Genomic DNA, 21,716 nt, shown 5'->3' on the forward strand with positions numbered 1-21,716 from the left:
AGGTAACCTGGGGTTGGTTTAATTCAAAGAACTCCTGAGATCGAACTCCTCAACTCTTACCTTAGGAGTCTGTCCCTGGTCACTTGGGTTGAGAAGTGCCATCTACGCTTAAATGCTCCATTGTGTCCCCAAGACAAACTAATGGCAATCAGGCTGTGATCTGAGATTGTGATTGGCAGTATTTGCGCTGCGTCAAGAGAGCCTAGGAGTGACTGGCATACAAGGATGTGGTCTTGTCTAGAGTATGTCTAATGTACATGGGAAAAGAAAGTGAAATTTTGGGTTGTCGGGTAGAGTGTTTGCCATGCTTCCCAAAGACTTAAAGCCTGTATTTTCTGCTTGATTACCTTAGAGAAGGTGCTTGCAACGCCCTCTGAGCTTGTACTATCCATCTCAGTCTGCCATTTCAAATTAAAATTGCACATAAGTATCGTCGGCCCCTCTGCAAACTTGCTAATCTGGTCTAGGAGGGAGGTGAGAAACCCTGTTTGTCCTGTGTTGGGAATGTATGTTGTTATAAACGTACACATTCTGCCTTTCAATTTCCCCTTTTCTCATTATTATTCTGCCATTCCGATCCGTCTTAATAGCCTGAGTTTAGAATTTTTCAGAGCTGCGAAACATCAGAGCTACACCCTTCTGCTTCGAGTTAGTGGAAGATCTATAGATTAAGGGGTAGCTTTTGCGGCAGAGTCGTAGCTCTTCAGTTGTTTTTAGATGAGTTTCTTGCAGCGCAACTACTTCAGATTGGTGGTCAGTAAGGTATTTCCAGATTTTTTGCCTTTTTAAACGGGAATTCAGACCCTTCACATTCCATGAGGCTATTGAGACCATATTGCAGACTCCTCTCATATCCCTTTCAGGTCTACCCCTGTTGATCTGCGATATCCCCTCACCCCCCCCGGTGTTCCCTGTATTTACTCCTGCCCACAGATGCTCATGACCCTACAGGCTCCCTCTGTAGAGATTGTCCTTCCATCCCTTGGGCCCACCACCAGGTACTCCCCCCCCCACCAATTTAACAGAAAAAGAAAGAAATCCCCAACAACCCTAAGCAGGATAGCCAACGGGCTACCAGCCACCTCAATCTTGAAGAAACAAGGTATGTTAGTTGGAGACTCGAGCCGCGCCAAGAGCCTCACCCGGAGTATGCCTCCAAATACAGTTTCAGTTAGAAAGAGTCCAATGATAGTTTGATCCAGCGCAGACAGTTATGGCTGACGAGGGTGTGGATTCTTTCCACAGCAATTCGGCCTGTGTCCATTGTGCGTCTCCTCATAACTCTCTTCCTCAGCTTGGACTGCGATTTTCCTTCCGAACAACATTTTGGTTGTTCTAAGCCGTCATTTCCCACTGGGCTTGCCCTTGGTGATGGTACGTCATTGGTGTCTTGGCTGCACTGCTGCATCCAAGCTTTTCGTATGTCCTTGGCTGCTTACTTCTTCAGGTATCGGAGGCCCAAATTGCTAAGGCCCTCCTCTAGGCTTGAGGCATGTTGCAGTTAGTTGTCCAGTTCGAAGGCAAGGCCAAATGGGAATGTCTATCTATAATGTATAGTGTCCTCCCGGAGTTTCGTTGTGATTGGCCTAAGTGGCTGTTTGCAATGCAACGTGGAGGGCACCAGGTCCTGGAACAGCAGACATTTATACCCCTGAAAGGCAGTTTCTTCCTTTTTTCTTGCGACTTGTAGAATCGCTTCTTTCGTTTTAAACAAGTGTAGCTTAACAAGGACATCCCTTGTGCGTCGGCGATCGACCCCCTGCAGGTTGCCAACGTGGTTGACTCTTTCGATCTTAATCTTTAACTGGTGTGGGCTTAGAGTCTCGGTAAAGGGCCCTTCCAAAAAAAGGCTCCAAATCCCGACCCTCTGTGCCTTTTTGTAGGTCCCTAATGCTGATATTCTCCCTTCGGTATCGGTTTTCTAGGTCCTCTGCCTGAGTCTGAAGCTCTTGCTACTTTTCTTGTAGCCTGCTGGTGCTTGCATTCAGCTCCTGTGAGTGTTCTTCTATCTCCAGGACCCGAGAGCCCACCGCGTCCACATGGATGGTCTGTCTTCAATTGTTGTATGGAAGACCGCAGATCCTGCTTAATTTCTGCGAACAGTTCAGATTTAAAGTCTCTAAGCGAAGCCATCAGGTCCTCCTTAATGAGCGCTATTGTACTAGGGTGTCCCTCTTCGCTGTGCCCCTGCCTTTTCTCTGCAGTAGCGAAATACGTGAAGATCTCTTTTGGTGGCATATGAGCAGCTCAGCAAGCACACTTTGTTGGGGCAGTGTTCTCCCCCTCAGGTATGCGGCTTCTTTGCGTAGAGGAGACACATAATGAAATGTATCTGATGTGTAGAAGCCATGTCAGTAGCACATTGCCTTACTTGAGTGCCAGAGCGGCCATCTTAAGGTCAGGCATGGAGTAAGGGTCTGTGTGTCATATCCCTACCGGCCGCGCTCTTGCTGGTGAGTGTGGGGGGTCAGGGTCTCTCCCCTAGGCCCTTAATCAGTCACTGCTCCTGTGTCTCAGTGACCCGTTGCCCAATGTCCTTCAGATTCACTCCTTGTGGAGGCAATTATAGAGTTAGGTCGATAGTCTCATCCCCACAGAATATCTAAGCCTCTTCTGCCTTATAGGAATCTGCTGGGGGGGGGACATCCTCCCTGGTAGCCCCTGTGCCCTACTCCGCTGGTCTCACTGATCCCCTTTATCTCTGCTTCCTGAAGGGGCCGGGCCGGGTATGTTCGTCCCTTGCCAGTAATGGGTGTGCCTATCTTCTCCACCCTTATGCGAGCACTGCATCGTATAGGGTAATATTCGCCGAACTCATACCTGCGGTGTGTCATGCTTTCCGAGAGTGCACCGTAGGTTCTGCTCACTGCCCAGATGCCGCGAACGTCAGGCTGGGCTTAAACTCAGTTCGCGCCTCCTGCAGGTGCCGATGCTGCCGCCATCTTGTCGCCTCTGGCGCATTACATACTCAAGTTCTAGTGCCCGAATTGCGGGGATCTCGGCGATGTCGTCGCAGATGCAGCCGCTCTGCTTGCTCCCGTGACTTTCCTGATTCGATCTGGTAGATCTGGAACGGCGATTGATAGGTAAATGCTACTCCAAGCGTTGTGAGGCTCCGGAGCAGAAGTGGATTACGTTCACTCAGCCATCTTGCCTGGCCACAACCTTAACCCCGTTATCCTTATTCCCTTAGGGTTTGAATACAGGCGCCTCGCCCCTGGATATGACCATGACGCTATAGTGTAGTGTCTTAAAAAGCATGTAAATAGGATATACAATTTTTTAGATGTTTAGATGTTCTATGTGTAGTCTTGCTCTTGTTTGTCTCACGGAGTCTCACTACACGGGTGAGAGTCTCACACAACCCCTGTGTTAAAGCGAAGAGAGTTTGACACGTAAGGCGTGACCACTTGATGTACATTATGGAGCACCGGCATGATAGAGATGTTGCATATCACTGATTTTAATTCGTTATTGGGTTTTAAATAAACTTTCTTTTGTTATTTCAGATATAGGATTGGTTCAAAGAAACCGTATGTATATTTAAGTGCATGCGCATTGTAAGCGACCTGGTGCATCCTTATTAGCGCATATAGAGGAGTGGTATTAACGGGACTAGAGTCCCGAAGAAGAGCCAATAGGGGAACAGCTCGAAACATGTTGACTGCTTATCACTAAAACAACAGACTCTATTTAAAGTCCATGTTTTTAGTCATAACCCCTGATTTTAATCTTACCGACTAGGGACAGGAATAAAATATTAGTCCAACTAGCCAGGTATTTTAAATCTCTGATTTTTCCACTCCCGTCTACTTTCATTATTTGATTAAAAACACACCAACAAGTGCTCCTGCGTAATCGCCAAGTTGCCGTACGGCTCAACCCGTAGAGGGTTGGGATGAACCCCAATGATGAAGCATACCACCAAGGGGCAACCCTGGTGGGTTAGGGGTCTCTAGGAAAAAAGTGTTTTTCCTATCGAGCGATTACCGCGGAATTGCGCTGTAATCCCACACAACAACCCCCTGGGCAAGTTTTCTTTGAATCTTCCAATCATTGTGTGATACGTTGCCATAGGCATGACATGTTTTCTAATATTTATTAAACATCAAAGGTTAGTCTTTAATTATGATATATTAGGATGATGGTTTAAGTGATTGCTGTTAACAATGTGGATGTTTATGTTTGATGGACATATGTCGTAGTAGCTTATTTTCACTATGACTACTACTGTCACTAATGAGAAATCTCAGAAACATATATTTTTACAACAGTGAGTTTTACAAGATCCATGTATGACAAAATATATAATCTTTTTTCTTGGTTTATATATCTCTGCAGAACTCGCTCTGTGCTGCAAACAAACCAACCCATGAATCAAGACCAGAAACGGAAGGAAATGCAATCTTATACAATCTTATATAAAAGCTGAGATCTGTTGGCTTACTGAATATTGCTCCACCCACAATGAACCAAGCATTAAAGCACTGGAGAGAAGCTGCTACTCTGATTGTAGCTGCTAGAAATGCAAACACAGTTTTAAAAAGGACTCCATTACCCCTCTTAGAGGATAAAGGACCCAGCTGGCCTTTGAAAAGTGCCTATGACTATGAAGTGCTTCTACTTAAGAGAAGCAAGACAAGCAGTTTCATGCCCAGCGCTCACGTTTTTCCAGGTGGACTCATAGACTCTTCCGATTTTTCCAGTGAATGGATTGAAGTGTTTAGTAATTATAAGAAGAGCCCAAACTTTGGACTGGGCTTGGTGAAACAAGATCCCAGTTCAAGAGCCCCGATATTTGCTACAGAGAGAACAAAGTTTGGGTCACCGATTCCAGGAGAGGTAGCCTTCCGCATCTGTGCAATTCGAGAAACCTTTGAAGAATCTGGTATTTTGCTTGTTCTTCCTAAAGGCAGTGAGAGAACTCCCAGCCAGGAAGTTACAGAGACTGTGCATTTCGATGACCATCAACTCAGTGCATGGAGACTGAGGATTCAAGAAAATCCTTCCCAATTTATACAGATGTGCCAAGAGCTGCATTGCATGCCAAACATCTGGGCTTTGCATGAGTGGTCCAACTGGCTAACCCCAGTTACTGGACGAAGTGTAATGAGCAGAAGATATGACACTGCCTTTTTCATGTGCTGTCTGCAAGACCAGCCGCACACACTTGATGACCAGAAAGAAGTTACTTCCTTTCAGGTAAAAGTTTTTTCCTACATATTAGTAAATGCCTTTGAGAAACTGCTTCAAGGCCACATCTTTTAATTGTAGCATCCTTAAATAGAGAGTGCAGCTTTTCAGTACAGTTTGGGAGATCCTGCACAGAGTTTGCAGCAAAGCGCTCAGGCTATCAAATGCCCAGGAAAAATCACATTAAGCGCCCTATCTAGATTCTCCATTTCCCTCAAGCAATTTTTTGTAACATTTTCTTCAAATGGTGCACAGTAAAGGCCATTGGGTCTGTAATGTTCATACTCCCATAAATGAATGAGTGTTGTATATTGTCCATTTCTCCCACTATTCTTACTCCCACTCCACCTTCGTCTTCATCGTCCCCTCTTTCTATACTATCCGCTTCTCGCTCCTTTAGTCTTTATCTTCTAGTGTAACCTGCTCTCCTGTCTGACTCTTCCTTTTCTCAGTCTATCCCCCTCTTCTCTATTGTCTACCTTTTACCTTTCTGTTTACTCTCCGCTTCTGTCCCCAGTCCATCTCATATTATCTTCCTTCTTCTCGAATGACTTAAGGGACAACATTTGTTGGTATAGAAACACAGACAACAAGGCACTGAAGGGAATACATTTAATGTAGCCTTTGCATAGAGATTCAAATGTGTTAATTACATTGATTTCTGAAAAGGCTGAATACTAATCCTGCATTGGGACACACATAAAAGCTTGCCTCTCCGTTTTTAGTCTGCTCTCTCTAAAAATCTGGGACATGTGCTTTTTCAGTTCAAATGTCTGCCATACATAATGTGGAATGTTACTTTTTCATAAGTGTGAATACTATTCAACATATATTTATATATACATATATATATCACACAAGAACTGTTATCATGTTCACGTAATGCAACTATTGTTTGTCATCTTTTGACAAGCGTTTGTGCTGATTTTTATATCCCAGCTTAGCATCAGCCACTCAGGAAGATTGTTCATGTCCCAAATGAGAGTAATCTTTCTTTTGGTGAATAATAGCTGTGTATAGTCCGGCTCCACAATGTGATGCGAAGGCACACAGCATTAAAAGACTGAGGAGCCAGGGAGATAGCGGTACTTTTTAACAGCAGAGGCTCCACATTAGCACAATGACAGCTGTCACTTGCGGTATGGTCAGTTTCCCGCATTCAATATAAGCTGGATTCAGATGTAGGTGGGGCTAGACTGACCATATGGTACTCAGGGGTGACTCCTGATTGGCTGGGGACCAAGAGGTTGATTTCAGGGCAAAGGAGAAATCATTAGCTATCAGCCTAACTTTCAACCCTAGAGGAACAAACATATTTTCCTTGTATTATGTGTTCCCCAAATACTCATTGAGATGGTTGGGCTTTCTTGTTACAATCACTCCCTACATTATGGGGCAGGAAACAGCACATTTTCTAGGCCTACAGTTAGGTTCCAGTCCTCCAGCTTTCATAAGACATAGAATTTAATTATAGGATAGTTCTTCAAAGTACTCAACGGTTAGTCACCCTATCCACAAGTAACCAGACATATGTGAAAGTAACTTTGTGAAAGGACTATCTTTTCAAAAATTACTTTAGTTTAGTTCATTTACTGTTCCTCTGATTCTATATGTGGCAAAAACTGCAAGCGCAATGCAAACAAAAAGGTCATAAGCAAACAACAAATTGCGATTGGCTTTTTAATCTGGCCTCATGTGCCCTTTCCAAGTTTTAAGTAAACTCTTAACATCATAATTATATCATGTCTCTTTGAAGTATGAAAAGCATAGGAAGTTGCATAACATCCTATACATCTGGGAATGACCTTCATGACCTTCTACCACTTTTACATAATGATTATGTATAAAGTTATCCAAATACAGAAAGAAACCCTTGGGTCTTTGTGCATTAATAGCATAGCTGGAAACATAACCACCAAAGAGATTCCCTTTTATAGGACAGTTTCCCTAACCCACCGTAGGTGACATGCTTCATCATTGGGGGACCTCCTCTTATCATGACGCCTAGTCACCATACAGGCTACAATTCCCTCACTGAGAGGGAGGAGCCTTGGTATGTATTTGTGCTAAGAGAGGTATAAACTAAATACCCAATTGTGGATCTAGGAGTGGTGAGGGCAGCAGAGCAAATGAAAAAAAGTGATTAGAACTAACTATGGAGTTCACAAAAAAAACATTATTGGGGCGACCCTGGGCTAGGATTAAAAACAGCATGGTGCTGCAGGAATGTTTAAACCCACTTGTGTGTCACAGAGGTCGACAGGTTTCAGCCCTTTCTGCATGTCTTCCACAGGTACCGCCAGTGATCCTTGACCCTCTGATGCTACATGAGATCACTGTATGGTTTAGTATATATTGTTAATGTGAGAAGTTGGCCTGATATGTGATGTCCACTATTCTAGTGGGCACCCTGTATCAGTCCAAACAACCCTTATGGTGATGGTTGTAAAGTCAACCTTATAGACCAGCTATCCTAGTGGTAGCACGGACAAAGCAGTATTAGGCTAATACTTCAGAGAGCATGTGAAGCCAATTGTTTTACCAATAATAACCCCTTGAATACCAAATGAAAGGACACCACACAAGGTATATATCAAATATATATGTATTTATTACTAACACAACCCCTCTGCACTCTTTATGAGGTCAGAGTTCGAGATACAGCACAAGTGACTCAATAAGCATACTATAAGTTGCACAAATACAATTCTGCCCTAGGGGCCTCATGAACCTTATACTAAGTAAGTGGTATAAGAACCACTTCAGAACAGGTGAATAGGCCTAGGGCCCAGGGAGTTGCTGGGACTACACTGAACAACCACAGGTTAGGAAGTAGGAGTCTCACAGGATGCGTGTGCAGTGTCTAAACACACACGCGGGTTCTCATAGACTTTCAATGGGAATGTAAAGTTAACAAAGTAGTTGATTTCGGACACTTCCGGGTGGACTACGGGAAAACCCAGTCAAAGTAGGACACTTGGATAGTTATTACCCACGGGAGCACCGGCGTATTCGAGTTACCTCACCCAGAGAAGCCGGGTGCATAGGTGTTCTTTCGTGTCGGGTTTCGTCGTCGAATCCTATGGAGAACTGCACAAAGATGCTGCAGGCGACCAGGAGGAAGATGTCTGGTTGGATCAAAGGGTGGATCGAAGCAGTGAAGAACCTGAAAGCAGAGGGGACAGAGTCTGGGTCACTAGCCAGTGACCAGGAAGGAACCAGGCAATGTCGAGCTGCAAACAGATGAAGAAGTGAAGCTTGTCTCTGCAGCCACGTGGACCAGGAGGCTTCGACGATGACCAGGAGCTGGATACGGACTGTCCCATGAAGGATCTCGCTGTTGGCGGTGTCGGCTTCCGGATTGGAGTCAACAAACCTTGGCAAAGTCAACTTACGCAAAAAGGGAAGATCGGCTTCTGTTCAGACCAGCTAGGTCTGGGGAGCTTCCCCATTACAGGAAAGCAGGAGCAAGCCCGGAGCAACCAGGCAAGCGGTGTTGTTTCATAAAGCTGTCTTTAGGAGGGCTACTAGCCAGCGGGCTAGCAACCGCGAAGACGCGTCGAGGAGAAATGCAAGAGCAGGCCCCACGTGGCACTCGTGGAGTGTGGAGGGCTGAGCTTCGGTGCACTTACGGCTCGGGGTTTGGACTTCTCAGGGTCCAATGCACAACTTCGAGGACGCCTCAGAAGCTGCACAGTTAGCAAAAAGCAGGTACTGCAGGTAGTCCGGTCCCACGTCGCTCGTGTCCGCCACGGGTCTCAGCTTTGCTGTGGATGTGGGTCGGGGTCAGAGAAGTCTGGAAGTCCAGAAGCTGCGTCGCTAAGTCTTAGGGCTCCGGCGGGAGCGTCGACAAAGCAAACCGGCAAGTCACTGATGGTGCCGTTTTGCACAGGGTGGTCACTCCTTGACCACAAGGGAGATTCTTCAGTCTTCTAGTTGCAGTAGAATGTTGAAGGTCCAGAGTTTCGTTTCAGAGTTTCAGTTCAGGATAATCTAAAGTCTCTAGACTCAGCTCCTAGCTTTATACCAATCTAAGGGGCTGGATTACCTGCTAGGTCCCTCATATGGGTGGAACCTGGGAAGGGGGTAGTTACACCCCTTTCCCTTTGTCCAGTTTCGCGCCAGAGCTGGGGCTGGAATGCCCTAGTAACTGGTTTGAACCGGGCTATGTATGGAGCACCTTGTGTGCGCCAGGCAGTGTCTCATTTCATTCAACCCACCCTGCCCCAATACACTATAGCCTGTCTGGGGAGGTGCTAGGACCTCCCAAGTTAGGAAACCTATTGTCCAGGCCTCCCTCGCTGGAAGGGCTCCCAGCTGCAGGAGGTCAGACTTGTGTCTGTGGCAGCAGAATCCATTTTGTGATGCTGAGGCTCTGTTTAACTTTAACCGGGTAAAGGTACAACTACATGTCTTCTCCCTCTAGAAGGGTGGAATGCTACCCCCGTCGCTAGAGCTGGCGAGGGGGTAGTATTTCAAAGCGTATGGCACCTTACACAACATGTTTTGATAAAGCCAAACCAAAGTTAGCATTAACCGCAAGGATTATAATGCACTTAAGAGTATATGGTATGGCTATATCATAGAACAGCTATAAGGACATGGTTCCGAAAGCTGCAGACAGGCTCAGCTCATGCTAGAGCACCATCTCACATAAAACCAAGCACTCTGCCTTCAGAATTGTCAAGGCCTGCCATAGGAGTGACTTATAGGTATATATGTGTCTATATGCAATGGTAGGTATAGGGATACTATACCTAAGCAAGGGGTGATTACACAACCTTGCCCCAGCTGAGTGATCAGCCAGTTGTGTCAATGTGGATGGCCAAAGAAAAACCAAAGGAAATGATGGACGGAGCGTTGACAATACAAGCACTCACCCCCAGTCAACTGATCTGGGTTTAATCCATCACCGTTCTTTAGCCCACTCTGCCACCCCAGTTCAGACATGGCCATATGCAAATCAGTCTGACACTGTGCCTTATGGGAACAGTCCAGCCCGAACTGCCAAGCCATGCCTTCCCTGGACCGGAAACAAGCTACAGAGGACCGGTTTCTGGCATTTCAGCCGTCTTCAGCCCGGCTTGCTTGAATCCAGTGGCAAAGTGAGCAAGGGACTCACGTCTGAGCATAATCTGCCAACTTATGGCGAACAAAGAAAAACCAGAGGAAATAATGGACGGGACGTTGACAATACAAGCACTCACCCCCAGTCAACTGATCTGGGTTTAATCCATCACTGTTCTTTAGCCCACTCTGCCACCCCAGTTCAGACATGGCCATATGCAAATCAGTCTGACCCTGTGCCTCATAGGAACAGTCCATCTCGAACTGCCAAGCCATGCCTTCCCTGGACCAGAAATAAGCTACAGAGGACCGGTTTCTGGCATTTCAGCCGTCTTCAGCCCGGCTTGCTTGAATCCAGTGGCAAGGTGAGAAAGGGACTCACGTCTGAGCATACCCTGCCAACGTATGGCGAACAAAGAAAAACCAAAGGAAATGATAGACGGAGTGTTGACAATACAAGCACTCACCCCCAGTCAACTGATCTGGGTTTGATCCATCACCGTTCTTTAGCCCACTCTGCCACCCCAGTTCAGACATGGCCATATGCAAATCAGTCTGACCCTGTGCCTCATGGGAACAGTCCAGCCTGAACTGCCAAGCCATGCCTTCCGTGGACCGGAAACAAGCTACTGAGGACAGGTTTCTGGCATTTCAGCCGTCTTCAGCCCGGCTTGCTTGAATGCAGGGGCAAAGTGAGCAAGGGACTCACGTCTGAGCATACCCTGCCAACTTATGGCGAACAAAGAAAAACCAAAGGAAATGATGGACGGAGTGTTGACAATACAAGCACTCACCCCCAATCAACTGATCTGGGTTTGATCACCGTTCTTTAGCCCACTCTGCCACCCCAGTTCAGACATGGCCATATGCAAATCAGTCTGACCCTGTGCCTCATGGGAACAGTCCAGCCCGAAATGCCAAGCCATGCCTTCCCTGGACCGGAATCAAGCTACCGAGGATGGCCAGCCAGGGGTGGCATAATACATGCTGCAGCCCCTGGTAGGCCTTGGATGCACCTATGCCCTGGGTACCTCTGGTACACTATACAGGGGCTCATAAGGTGACCCAATATCCAATTGGAGATGTACCTACAGTACATAGAGTCCATTTTACAGTAAGAGCAGATAGCCTGGGGCCCTGATTAGCAGGATCACAGACCAAATAAATCGAAAACCAGTTAAACACTAGGCAAAAAGTTGGGTTAACCATATAGTCAGATATCCACCTTCCTATAGTTAATATGATGTGTGCTTTTCTTTTTTGAGCACATTGAGCAGCGGCACTCCTAGGTCCTTGAAGTAATGCCCGACACCGTCTGGGTCATAGGCTGAAACATGTTGACCTCTGTGACACACGTGCAGGTTTAATGATTCCCACAATATTTTGGTGTTTTTAAGCCCATGGTCGCCCTATTAAAGTTTTTTTTTTAGCGAACCCTGTAGTTATTTTTAATCACTTTTCTCACTTGTTCTGCTGCCTGGAATCAGTAGTTGGATGTAGCCATCAGAAGAGCAAGTTAATTACTTTCAGTAATGCTCTTTCTGGTGAATACTCTATCTACAGATTCCTCACCACCCTCCCACTTCCTCATTCTGTTGGGTGCCTCGTTTTAACATTTTAAAAGGTCCAAAGTTAGTACTCAGCATACTGTTAAAATTGTACACACACTGTGTCAGATGGCTTGCAAGGGGAAAAGACAAGAAACTGATGTCAGTGAGCAAAATGTAGTTTTTTTGGAAATATGGGGAAAAAAGGGCTGTCCATTTTTTTAATTTATTTTTATAAACCACAATAACAAAAGGTTTCCAGTGCTAAGATCACCCGTCTTCCGGACTAAGCAGAATATTTAAAAAAAAAGGGTAGCACAGTTTTTGCATTTTTCTAAGTGGTAATTGATTTTTTGTGGTTTTGATCTACTCGCAGCTTGTGGCGGAAACAGGTGTGAAACTCATGTTTCAACCCAGAAAGCTAAAGTTATGAAAAGTAGACAAAATTCTGAATTCAGCAAGTGGTCACCTGTTTAAATGCTATTGGTTTTCTCATAGAAATTAATGACTTAAATCAGTAATTATTGAAAATAAGTAGGAAAAAATAGAAATAGGTGAAAACATTTTCACCTGTAATTTTTTGATTTGATGGCTGATTTACAAAAGTAATGCACCATTATGTCCGTTAGCTGTTTCTGGTCGCAGGCATATATAGTGTTTGCTGGTTGACCAAAAGCACTACCCAGAGTCATTAACTGAGCTACAGCTTTAATGATCTTTCATTGTGTACCGACCATGCATCAACATATGTGGATTAATCTAATGAATGAAAAATCTTTATGAAAAAAACCTAAGGATTTATGAAATGTGCTCAAGATACTGAGTTTAGGAATAGTGGTTATCTGTGCAACTCTGAATTTGGGGTTGCAAATACTATCATGTTAGACAAAGGGCATTTTACAAGATGTGTTTTTTTTTTTTGCAGACTCCCTTAAGTTTGAAAGCAAAAATGGAGAGATATTCATTTACTAATAATAAGTGTTCCTATATTCTCTGTTCCCACACTTATGTTGATAAAAATGCTACCACGCATTTTAGGCTGGGCCTATCGTCTGCAAAACGAAAGGTCCTAAAACGCAAGGTGGAGACTAAGGGTATGCATAATTACACAAAATGAAAATACATCAGCTCTAGATTACAGTGCAATAAGTATCCTTGCATCAATTTTGACGCAAGGATGCATTTCTCGCTTAAATAAAGCATGAACAGACAAACCCCTCTAACAACAGCTGCTTGCTTTCTGGTTGTTCACTTTGTTCCAGTGAACCTAAGCTATAATTTTGCAGTGAATAGCCGAATAATTACACAATACAGCATAACAACCTAAATTTGGCTTTCAATCCTGAGGGAAACATGGCGTCCGCGGGCTGAGTGGTAGCGCGCATTCCTCTCAGGCGTTCTCCTCTCCCTCGCCCGAATTCTGCCTGTCGCCGGGGATGCCTGCTAAGAAACGCTGAAACGCTGAAGCGGGCGGTTACCTTTTATTTTATTTTCTCTGTGATCGAGGTTCCGAGAGCTTCGCTGGATGTGTCCCGGAGACGATGAGGACCCTGCATGGCTTTCGCGTCCCTCCCTCCTGCCGTGCTGGAACCGCCTTGGAGTTGAGACGCGGCCGCAGAGCGGCGGCCCGCGGTCTCCTCCGGGGTAACACAGGTTGCGCCAGAACAGGCAGTGGTCCCGGAATAGGTGATTTCTTTTTACCAGTGGCGTCAGAAGGGTCAGCCGACCCTAATGAGCAGGAGCCCACTGAAGCTGGAGATTGTCTTGGTGAAGGTGGTAAGAGCGCGTTTTCCCCTGCGCAGGAGATGCGTCACATTGCTCTATCCGAGTATCTATAGGAGCTGCCCCCCCACTTCAAACACTAGCCCGGGCAAGAAAGGGGGTAGGAGGAAAGGAAAACAGGCTAAGGGCACTCAGGTTTTACAGAAAAACGCCCCAGCACATGGTTTGGGGGAGAACACTGAGGATATAATTACTACACCAGGCGGTATTATTTGCAACGTCCGACAGCTGGAAAGGTCCATTCCGGGACAGGACACTGCCTCGCAAAGTTGTCAAGTGAAAGCGAGCTGTGTAACGGAGGCCAGGAATAAAGGCCCTCATAAAGTTGCGCTGAAAAATAGCTCTGTTCGCATCACCCCTTCTCTGCGCTCCTTTTTTAGGGTTCAGACCCAGATTTTGAATATTAAAAATCAAGAGGCCCCTACTGACCTGCATAGCCTCTTTTCTGCCTCCAAAAACACCACTCCCAAAGCGCCCAAGGTGCCTGGGGTGCTCTCTGAAATACCCTGCGCCATGTCTAAATCTACATCTAATTCTACATCTGCAGAGTCCTGTATCAGCCCTATAATTTCTGCTAAACAGATGGAAGCCTCGGCATTATTTTCAGGGTCAGCCAATAATTTAATCAGCCCTGATAATTCTATCCATTCCACGGTTCCACCTTCAGTGCCTTCAGGGCCTTGTGTGCCGGAAGCTTCTAGTGCAGGCGGGGCAGAAATCAGTCTGAGATAAGGGCAGCTTGTGAGGTGATGGAGAAAAAAGTTGATTTACTTAATACAAGAACTGAATCCTTGGAGGGCTCAGTAGAGGAGCTTAAGGCAAATCTGGGGTCTGCTGAAGTGAAAATTCAAGCCCTACGTAGAGACGGAGATGCCATGCGGGAGAGAGTGGAGACACTCGAGAACTATTCACGTAGGAATAATCTTCGTCTTTTGAAGGTTCCGGAGGGCAAGGAAGGGAGTGACATTAAGACCTTTGTAGCAGCACTATTAAAGGATTCGTTGAATCTTGAAGAGTCGGCTGATTCCTTGGAAAAGGATATTCAAAGGGCGCACTGAGACCCTTTTCGATTAAATCCCGATAGTGCCAAACCCAGGAAGATCCTAATTAATTTTCTCACTTATACGGTAAAAGAGAAGATTTTGAACCTGGCCTTGAAGGCCAAATCATTAAAGGGCCCGGATTTCCCCTTTGAGGTACGCTCGGATCTATCTAAAGTTACCCTAGATCGGCAGTGGGAACTAGGCCAAAGAATAGAGAAATTCAGATCACTGGGTGCTACTGTGCAAATGAGATTCCCCACCTTCCTGAAAATCATGTACAACAATAAAATTTACAGTATCAGATCTCCACACGAGGCTGACGACCTATTGGAATCTTTAAGTGACGCATCTCGGGGGAAAGAATGAAACTCTGCTCGAATGGGGTTAGGTTGGGGGTGTCAGATCTTCCTATTAAGCCTCTTAGCGAAAATAAATAAATAAATAAAGTAAGAGGAAAAAATAATAATGAACTATAAAATGAATAAAATTAATAATTCAATTAAAAAACATAATCAAAATGAAAAAAAAGAAGTCCATAATTAGGGAAAAATTTGAAAAATAATATAAAGGGTAAAGGTTTAAGAGAAGTGTAACAAGCATGAGGCGTCAATTCTGCATTCTGTTTACTTCATTGATATTTATATGCCCAGACACACATTCCTAAATAGAGCTGAGTTGGGAGGGAATCTGTACCCAATACTTTTCTTCCTTTTCTCTTTTTTTCTTAGCACTAGTTTTATAATTTAGAGGGAAGGGTAGAGGGAGGACGCATACTCTGGTCATTCATCAGGCCAGTGCAATCAGGGGTGGGTTTCCCAGGGGGTGAGGGGGGGGGGGGGTCATGGGAGGTGAAAGAGGTGAAAGGGTAAAAATTCCTCATATGCCGATACCCTATCAGTATCATTCATTTTTCAACCTCATCTGGTGTTCGAATCAGGGAGTTCAGCAGCCCTTTTGGGTCGGGACAGGATTAGATCCAGGTTATGGCAATGAGTTGCCACTGGTGGTGGTGGTTGGTTAAGGATATGGTCCCATGACATCGCTTCATTGTTTGTCCTGGAATGTCAATGGCCTGCGCACGAAGGGTAGGAGAGATAGAATACTCCAATATCTGAGAGATTCCCAGGCGCAGGTCATTGCTACCCAGGAAACTCATTCTCCTTAAATCTGAGACAACATAATTATTAAAAAAACAGAGATGGGTAGATACCTTTATTTGTACGGATCAAACGGCGAATATCAGAGGGCTGTTGTTCACATTTAAAAAACAAGCTAAGGTCCAAATATTGGAATATAGGGTAGATCATAGCGGTAGATAGCTTACATTAAGAGTTTCCCTAGGGGGTATGCTTATCTCTCTTGTGGGGTACTTCGGCCCAAACCAGGACGACCCCTCATATTTAGACATCATCCGCTGCCATTTCACTGACTTCTCCGACCCTGTAATTTGGGTTGGGGATTTTAATATTGTGCTAAACTGAAAGCTAGACAAATCACCAAATTCTAGAGCCATTGTCCCCTCAAAATCACGGCAATTACTTTTGACAATAATGACACAGCTAGGCCTAGCTGATATATGGAGGGAATGGGCGGGAGATCAATTGGGGGTCTCAATCAAAAACTTAAAATATAAACATAAATCTAGAATAGACTATGATCTGTTTAGCTATTGTCTTAAAGACTCAGTCAAAGACATTGTATATCTGCCATCTCACCTTTCAGATCATTCCGCAATCTCTTTTATCCTAATTCCCACACAGCAGCATCTGCAGAGATCATGGTCTTTTGACCGCACCATTTTACTAGAGAAAGATTAAATCAACTTTCTTCGTACCAAGACCAACTACTTTCTCGAGGTAAACTTAAACTCAACTAATATCTCCATCGTCTGGGATGCTCTGAAAGCTTTTTGGAGAGGCTGTATCACTAATAGAGCCTCCTATAGAAGAAGGAATTTTAGGGATACCATCAAGGGTCTAGAAGTGGAAATGAACAATATAGAACATAAAGTGGGTATTCATACAGATTCAAGGGAAGATCTTGATAAATTAGATTCTCTTAAAAAACAACTTGAAACTATTCTCAAAGAGAGAATCGCCCGTAGATAGGAAGTGAGTAAAATCTCTCATTTTGAACTTGGTGAAGCAGCTGGTAAGATACTCGCTTGGAAAACAAAAACAGACCAGGTGCGAAATTATATAAAAGAGATCATGGTAGAGGGTGAGACATCTTCCCGCCTATCCAATTTGAATATCGGCAATGCCTTTCGGGATTTCTTCCAAACTATATATAAGAAAGACATTATTGAAGATAGTGTAAAGAGGAAAACCTGGTTGGATAAGGTCTCCTTACCTAAACTCTCAAACGAGCAAAAACTAGGTTTAGAGCTTGAAATCACTGATGAGGAAGTCAGTAAAGCTATTTCTCAGTCTAAGCGAGGAAAGGCGGCCGGCCCAGACGGTCTACCAGGGGAGCTGTATCGCTCACCTAAAGAGGATATTATTCCAATCTTGGTGAAAGTTTATAACAACATACTCTTGAAGGGAGAAGACCCCCCCTAGTTCATGGAGCGAGGCTACGTAGTTTTGATTCTAAAACAGGGTAAAGACCCGACTGACTGTGGGTCCTACCACCCTATCACACTCCTCAACAATGATCACAAATTTTTTGCTACCATCTTTTCAAATAGGTTGGGGGGTGTAGTTGACACCATCATCCACCCAGATCAAAAGGGCTTTGTTAAAGGGCGCCAATTAGCGGACCTTACATATGATCTGGTCGGCGCTATTGACATCGCATCCAGCTTCGCTCTCCCCTTGGCCAAGCTATAGAACTCCTATATAAGGCCTGACAGCCAGATTGCTTGTTAATAGCTAAATAGCTAATTGACTGAGATATTTAAGATCCCTAGGGGTACAAGACAGGGCTGCCCGCTTTCCCCTCTCCTTTTCAACTCTATATCCAACCATTTGCACAAGTTCTTAGAGAAGACCTTAACATCGCTTCTTTTAAATTTGGAGGGTGGGACAGGCGGGTGGCCCTGTATGCAGATGACATCCTTATATTGACAGATGACCTCGATCTAGCTTTTCCAACAGTCATCAATCGGGCGGATAAGTTTGGTAAGATTTCGGGCTACGAATAAACGCCGACAAGACCGAAATCATGGCCTGGAATATAAGTAATTCACAACTTAATATAGGTTCCACTTTGCGTTACTTGGGGATTAGAATCATACAGGAGGTTGGGAAGATTCCTGAATATAATCTAGACCGAGTGTTTAAGGAGTGTCAAAAGCAGCTGAAGTCTTGGGCTCACCTCCCCTTATCCATCTTGGGGAGGATTAATCTAGTAAAGATGTCCATCCTGCCTAAACTCACATTCCTTTTTAACTCTATCCCCTTGGCGTTTGATACCAAGCAAATAGAGAAATATCAACAGGAATGAAACTCCTTCATTTGGAAGTATAAAGCTACTAGACTGGCGTGGAAAAAGCTTAGGTGGAGGATGGAAAAAGGAGGTTTGGCGTTGCCAGACCTGCAATATTATGCCTGGGCTTTTCAGCTCTCGCATTCGAGAATGTTGTTAAAATCACCAACTACTACATCGGGAGGAGATATGTTCCGGCATGTTAAAGGGAGCAGACCTGCCCGCGGAAGGTTTTATGTTCAAATTTGGCGACCAAAAATTCTTTAATAAAATTAAATTAAAAGTCCTCCACTCGATAGCCAGAAGTTGGGCAACAATAAGAAGGAAAGTGGGGCTCAGTTATGTCTCTAATTTTGCACCTATGTGAGAATCCCCAAGTACACCATCTTACTTTCAGGATAATTTGATCATTCCTGTGAGGGACTGGTATCTCAAAGTGGGGAGACCTGTTGGTAGGGGGCGCTTTGCTGTCTTGGGAAGATCTACGGGGGAAAGTGGGCCCAGGCCTATCTAGGTTCAAGTATATTCAGAGGAATAGTTGAGCCCAGGCACAGTCTAGACAGGAAATTCTTCTGGGGAAGGATAGCAACCTGGAAGAACTGTTAGTGGCTAGGCCTGGGGGGTAGGAAGGAGGTTTCACTCTGGTATTGGACAATTGAGGAAGAGGTAGATGGCGATTTCAAACTTGCCGATGAGTTATGGGGAGACCAGTTAAATATACAGTTTGCGCAGGTCTGGATGGACTCATTCACTTTGTTGCACAAAATAGTAAAACCTGCCTGGCTGAAGCGAAACCATCTTTTTACAGCCCATGGGGCGTACTTTTCTCCCCTAAAGCTATTGAAATTTCAGCCTGGGAAAGTATGCAATAAATGTGGCCTTCCTGAAGCATCGGATGTACACATGTTTAAAGACTGTCCCTATATCCGCCCCTTTTGGGATGATGTGAAGAAGTCTCTGGACTCCATCTTGAAGGTTCCATTGACCATCAGCCTCCCTCTAATCATTTTTGGCCTCAATGACAACATCACGGGTCATGCCAGATCTCTCCTTTCTACGCAATCCTCCTGGCTAGAAGACAAATCTGTAAGTTTTGGGTAGACGCTGCTGCTCCAACCCACTCAGGATGGCTGACCTCACTTTATGAAATATCTAAGGTGGACTTGGCTAGATCCTGCAGTATGAAAAAGCTTGCATTTTGGGACTTACTGATACAATGGAAATACGATGCCCGTTTTTTTTTTTCCCGGGTCCTATGATTTTGCCTTTTTTGCTCCATGGACCAGCGCAATGGGTCTTCCAGGCAATCAATATGGTCCGACAGGTTGGAAAACACCTCGGTGGAGTAAACTAGTCTACCCTCCAACTCTGGATGCTCCTTCCGCCAGTCAACTAATTGTGTCTTGGTCTGAGTTAATATACATACAAAGACCCCTGAACTTGTTCAGAAAGGATACGCAAGGTGGTCGGTGTTTTCTTTAAGAGGGTTAAGGCAAATGAGGACAAAAAAACCCAAAAAACCTACATTTGGGAATTTTGTATAGCAAATGTAACATGAAATTCCTGACATTACACAGCTTAAGCTAGCATATTTGCAATTTTGCCTTGACCTAGTGGAGGATACAGGATAGCACCTTAAAAATTGATTCAAGCAACAAAATACCTGGGTCTGACACAAAGAGTAAATTAGGAACCTAGATTATCAAGGAGTATTCCTGTATTAGGGCGAAATTCCTCACCCACCAGAGGTGGCATGCTTATTCATTGGGATTCTCCTTTCACCGTGACAGAAAATCATGGTGCAGGCTACAAGTCACTCTCTAATCCGGAAGAGCTCCTCGGATGTTTTAGTATATGTTAGTAATCCCTATGGAGACAACAGAGAAATGAGCATAGTTCAAGATGCAGTATGTGAAAAAAGCATGAACAGTGTGAGTAAAACTAACTCCAAGGCTCCAAGGCAGGTGTACAACTTTATTCTTGTCTGTCTGGGTCAGAATTAAAAAGAGTGAGAACAAGGGGGAGGAGCTTCGCGGGCAACCAAGATGGCCGCGTAAGCTCGGAGCTCCGAAGACCCTCCGATCCTCCGTATTGATCCTGCCAACTATCCTGTCCCACGACGGTGGGAATCAATTGCGGTGTTGATGCTGACGCGGCGCCTGGTCTCAGATTGAAGATCCGAGTTTCCTGGACCGAGTTACGCCGTCGTGAAGCCGGATGACGACGACGCCATAGTTGCCTGGCATTGTTGGGGCTGTGACGAGGCCCCGATTGACTGAATTGCTGGGTCTTGTGGCCCTGTCGATCTCCCTGGAGGCTTGCTGCTCCCTGGGGACAGTGTAGTGACTTGTTGGCTTCGATCGAGTGGAGGTGGTGTTATTGGCTTGCCCCCTCTTGGATCGTACGATTCCCGTCGCCCAATATGGCGGGCAGAGGAGATCCAGACAAAGGGAAGCCCCCGAGGGTCAGCAGAAAACCCCTCCACTCACAATCCACCATCCCCGAACGATTTTCTCACTCCAGAGGTTCGCCGGGTGCATCGGGTCATACCAAGGACCCGCAGCGGGACGTGTCCCCATAAGATACCGAACCCACCCTTCGGGACGTGATGGGAGCCATTGCTGGTGTGAAGGCCGAGATGCATAGCCAACACGAAACGCTTTCCAGAAAGGTTGATACCCTAAAGATCGAGCTTAATCTCATCAGGGTCGACCTCGGTAAAACAAACGACAGGGTTAAGTCACTCGACATTAAGACGTCGAGCTTGATTTCTGATATGTCGGACATGCAGACCGAGGTACGGGACTTGAAGGCAGCTAATGTGATGCTTGCTCGCCGGCTTGACAATTTTGAGGGACGGGCACGGCGCCAGAACGTCCGTATTACAGGTGTGCCGGAGGGTGAGGAGGATGATGCCGTAGACTTGTTTGTGGAGGACTTGGTGAAGCACTTGGCGCCTGGAGGCCTGAGTAAATTCTTTTCGGTTGAGAGAGCTCACAGACTGCCTGGTGGCCCACCGAAGTTGGGTGCGTCCCCGCGCCCCATCATTGCCAGACTATTCAACTACCGGGACCGAGACGCAATCTTGCAAGCGTCGAGAAGTGGCGGCCCGCTGCGGTTTCAGAACGCGGACATTAATTTCTTCCCCGATTTCACTCAGGCCGTCCAGAAACGCCGCCAAAGTTTTATGGGTGTGAAACGGAGACTGAGGGAGATGGAGTTGAGATACTCCATGCTGTACCCAGCGAAACTGCGCATAGAACATGGCGATCGGACGCTGTTCTTTGATTTGCCAGATGCTGCAGGGGACTGGCTGGACACCTTGCCTCAGCGTCGGACCACTCCCGAGGATCTGTCGGAGGGGGCGTCAGGAGGTCCAGGTTCCCAGGAATAAATATTAAACTGTTGGCCTTCTTTCTGCGAAGGGTTCTGCGGACGGCATCATTCATTGACTTTTGTTCTTTTCTTCTTATTTTTCCTGTTTTCTCAACTTTGGAGGGTAACGGGGGGTGATAGGATGTCTCCTTTCTCCTCTGGGGGCTTTCTGTAGATTAGTTTCTAAGGGGCGACAGGCACACTGCTAGTTGGGGGGGCTTCTAGTCTAATGCAGGGGTGCAGGGTGGGGGTTAGTTGGGTTGTGTGTTCTTCTTTTGCT

At 45.5% G+C, this 21,716-nt stretch overlaps 1 protein-coding gene across 1 annotated transcript in view; it reads left to right on the top strand.

The window, feature by feature from the left end:
- Positions 1-4,335: 4,335 nt before the first annotated feature.
- Positions 4,336-21,716, top strand: part of NUDT19 (nudix hydrolase 19) — a 148,856-nt gene continuing 131,475 nt past the window's right edge. The window contains exon 1 of the mRNA XM_086945129.1: positions 4,336-5,202. Coding sequence (XP_086801255.1) covers positions 4,468-5,202 — 735 coding nt within the window. The 5' untranslated portion in view covers positions 4,336-4,467. The remainder of the gene's footprint in view (positions 5,203-21,716) is intronic.

The sequence above is a fragment of the Lissotriton vulgaris genome, chromosome 12 (assembly GCF_964263255.1).
Source record: "Lissotriton vulgaris chromosome 12, aLisVul1.2, whole genome shotgun sequence".
Taxonomy (NCBI): Eukaryota; Metazoa; Chordata; class Amphibia; order Caudata; family Salamandridae; genus Lissotriton; species Lissotriton vulgaris.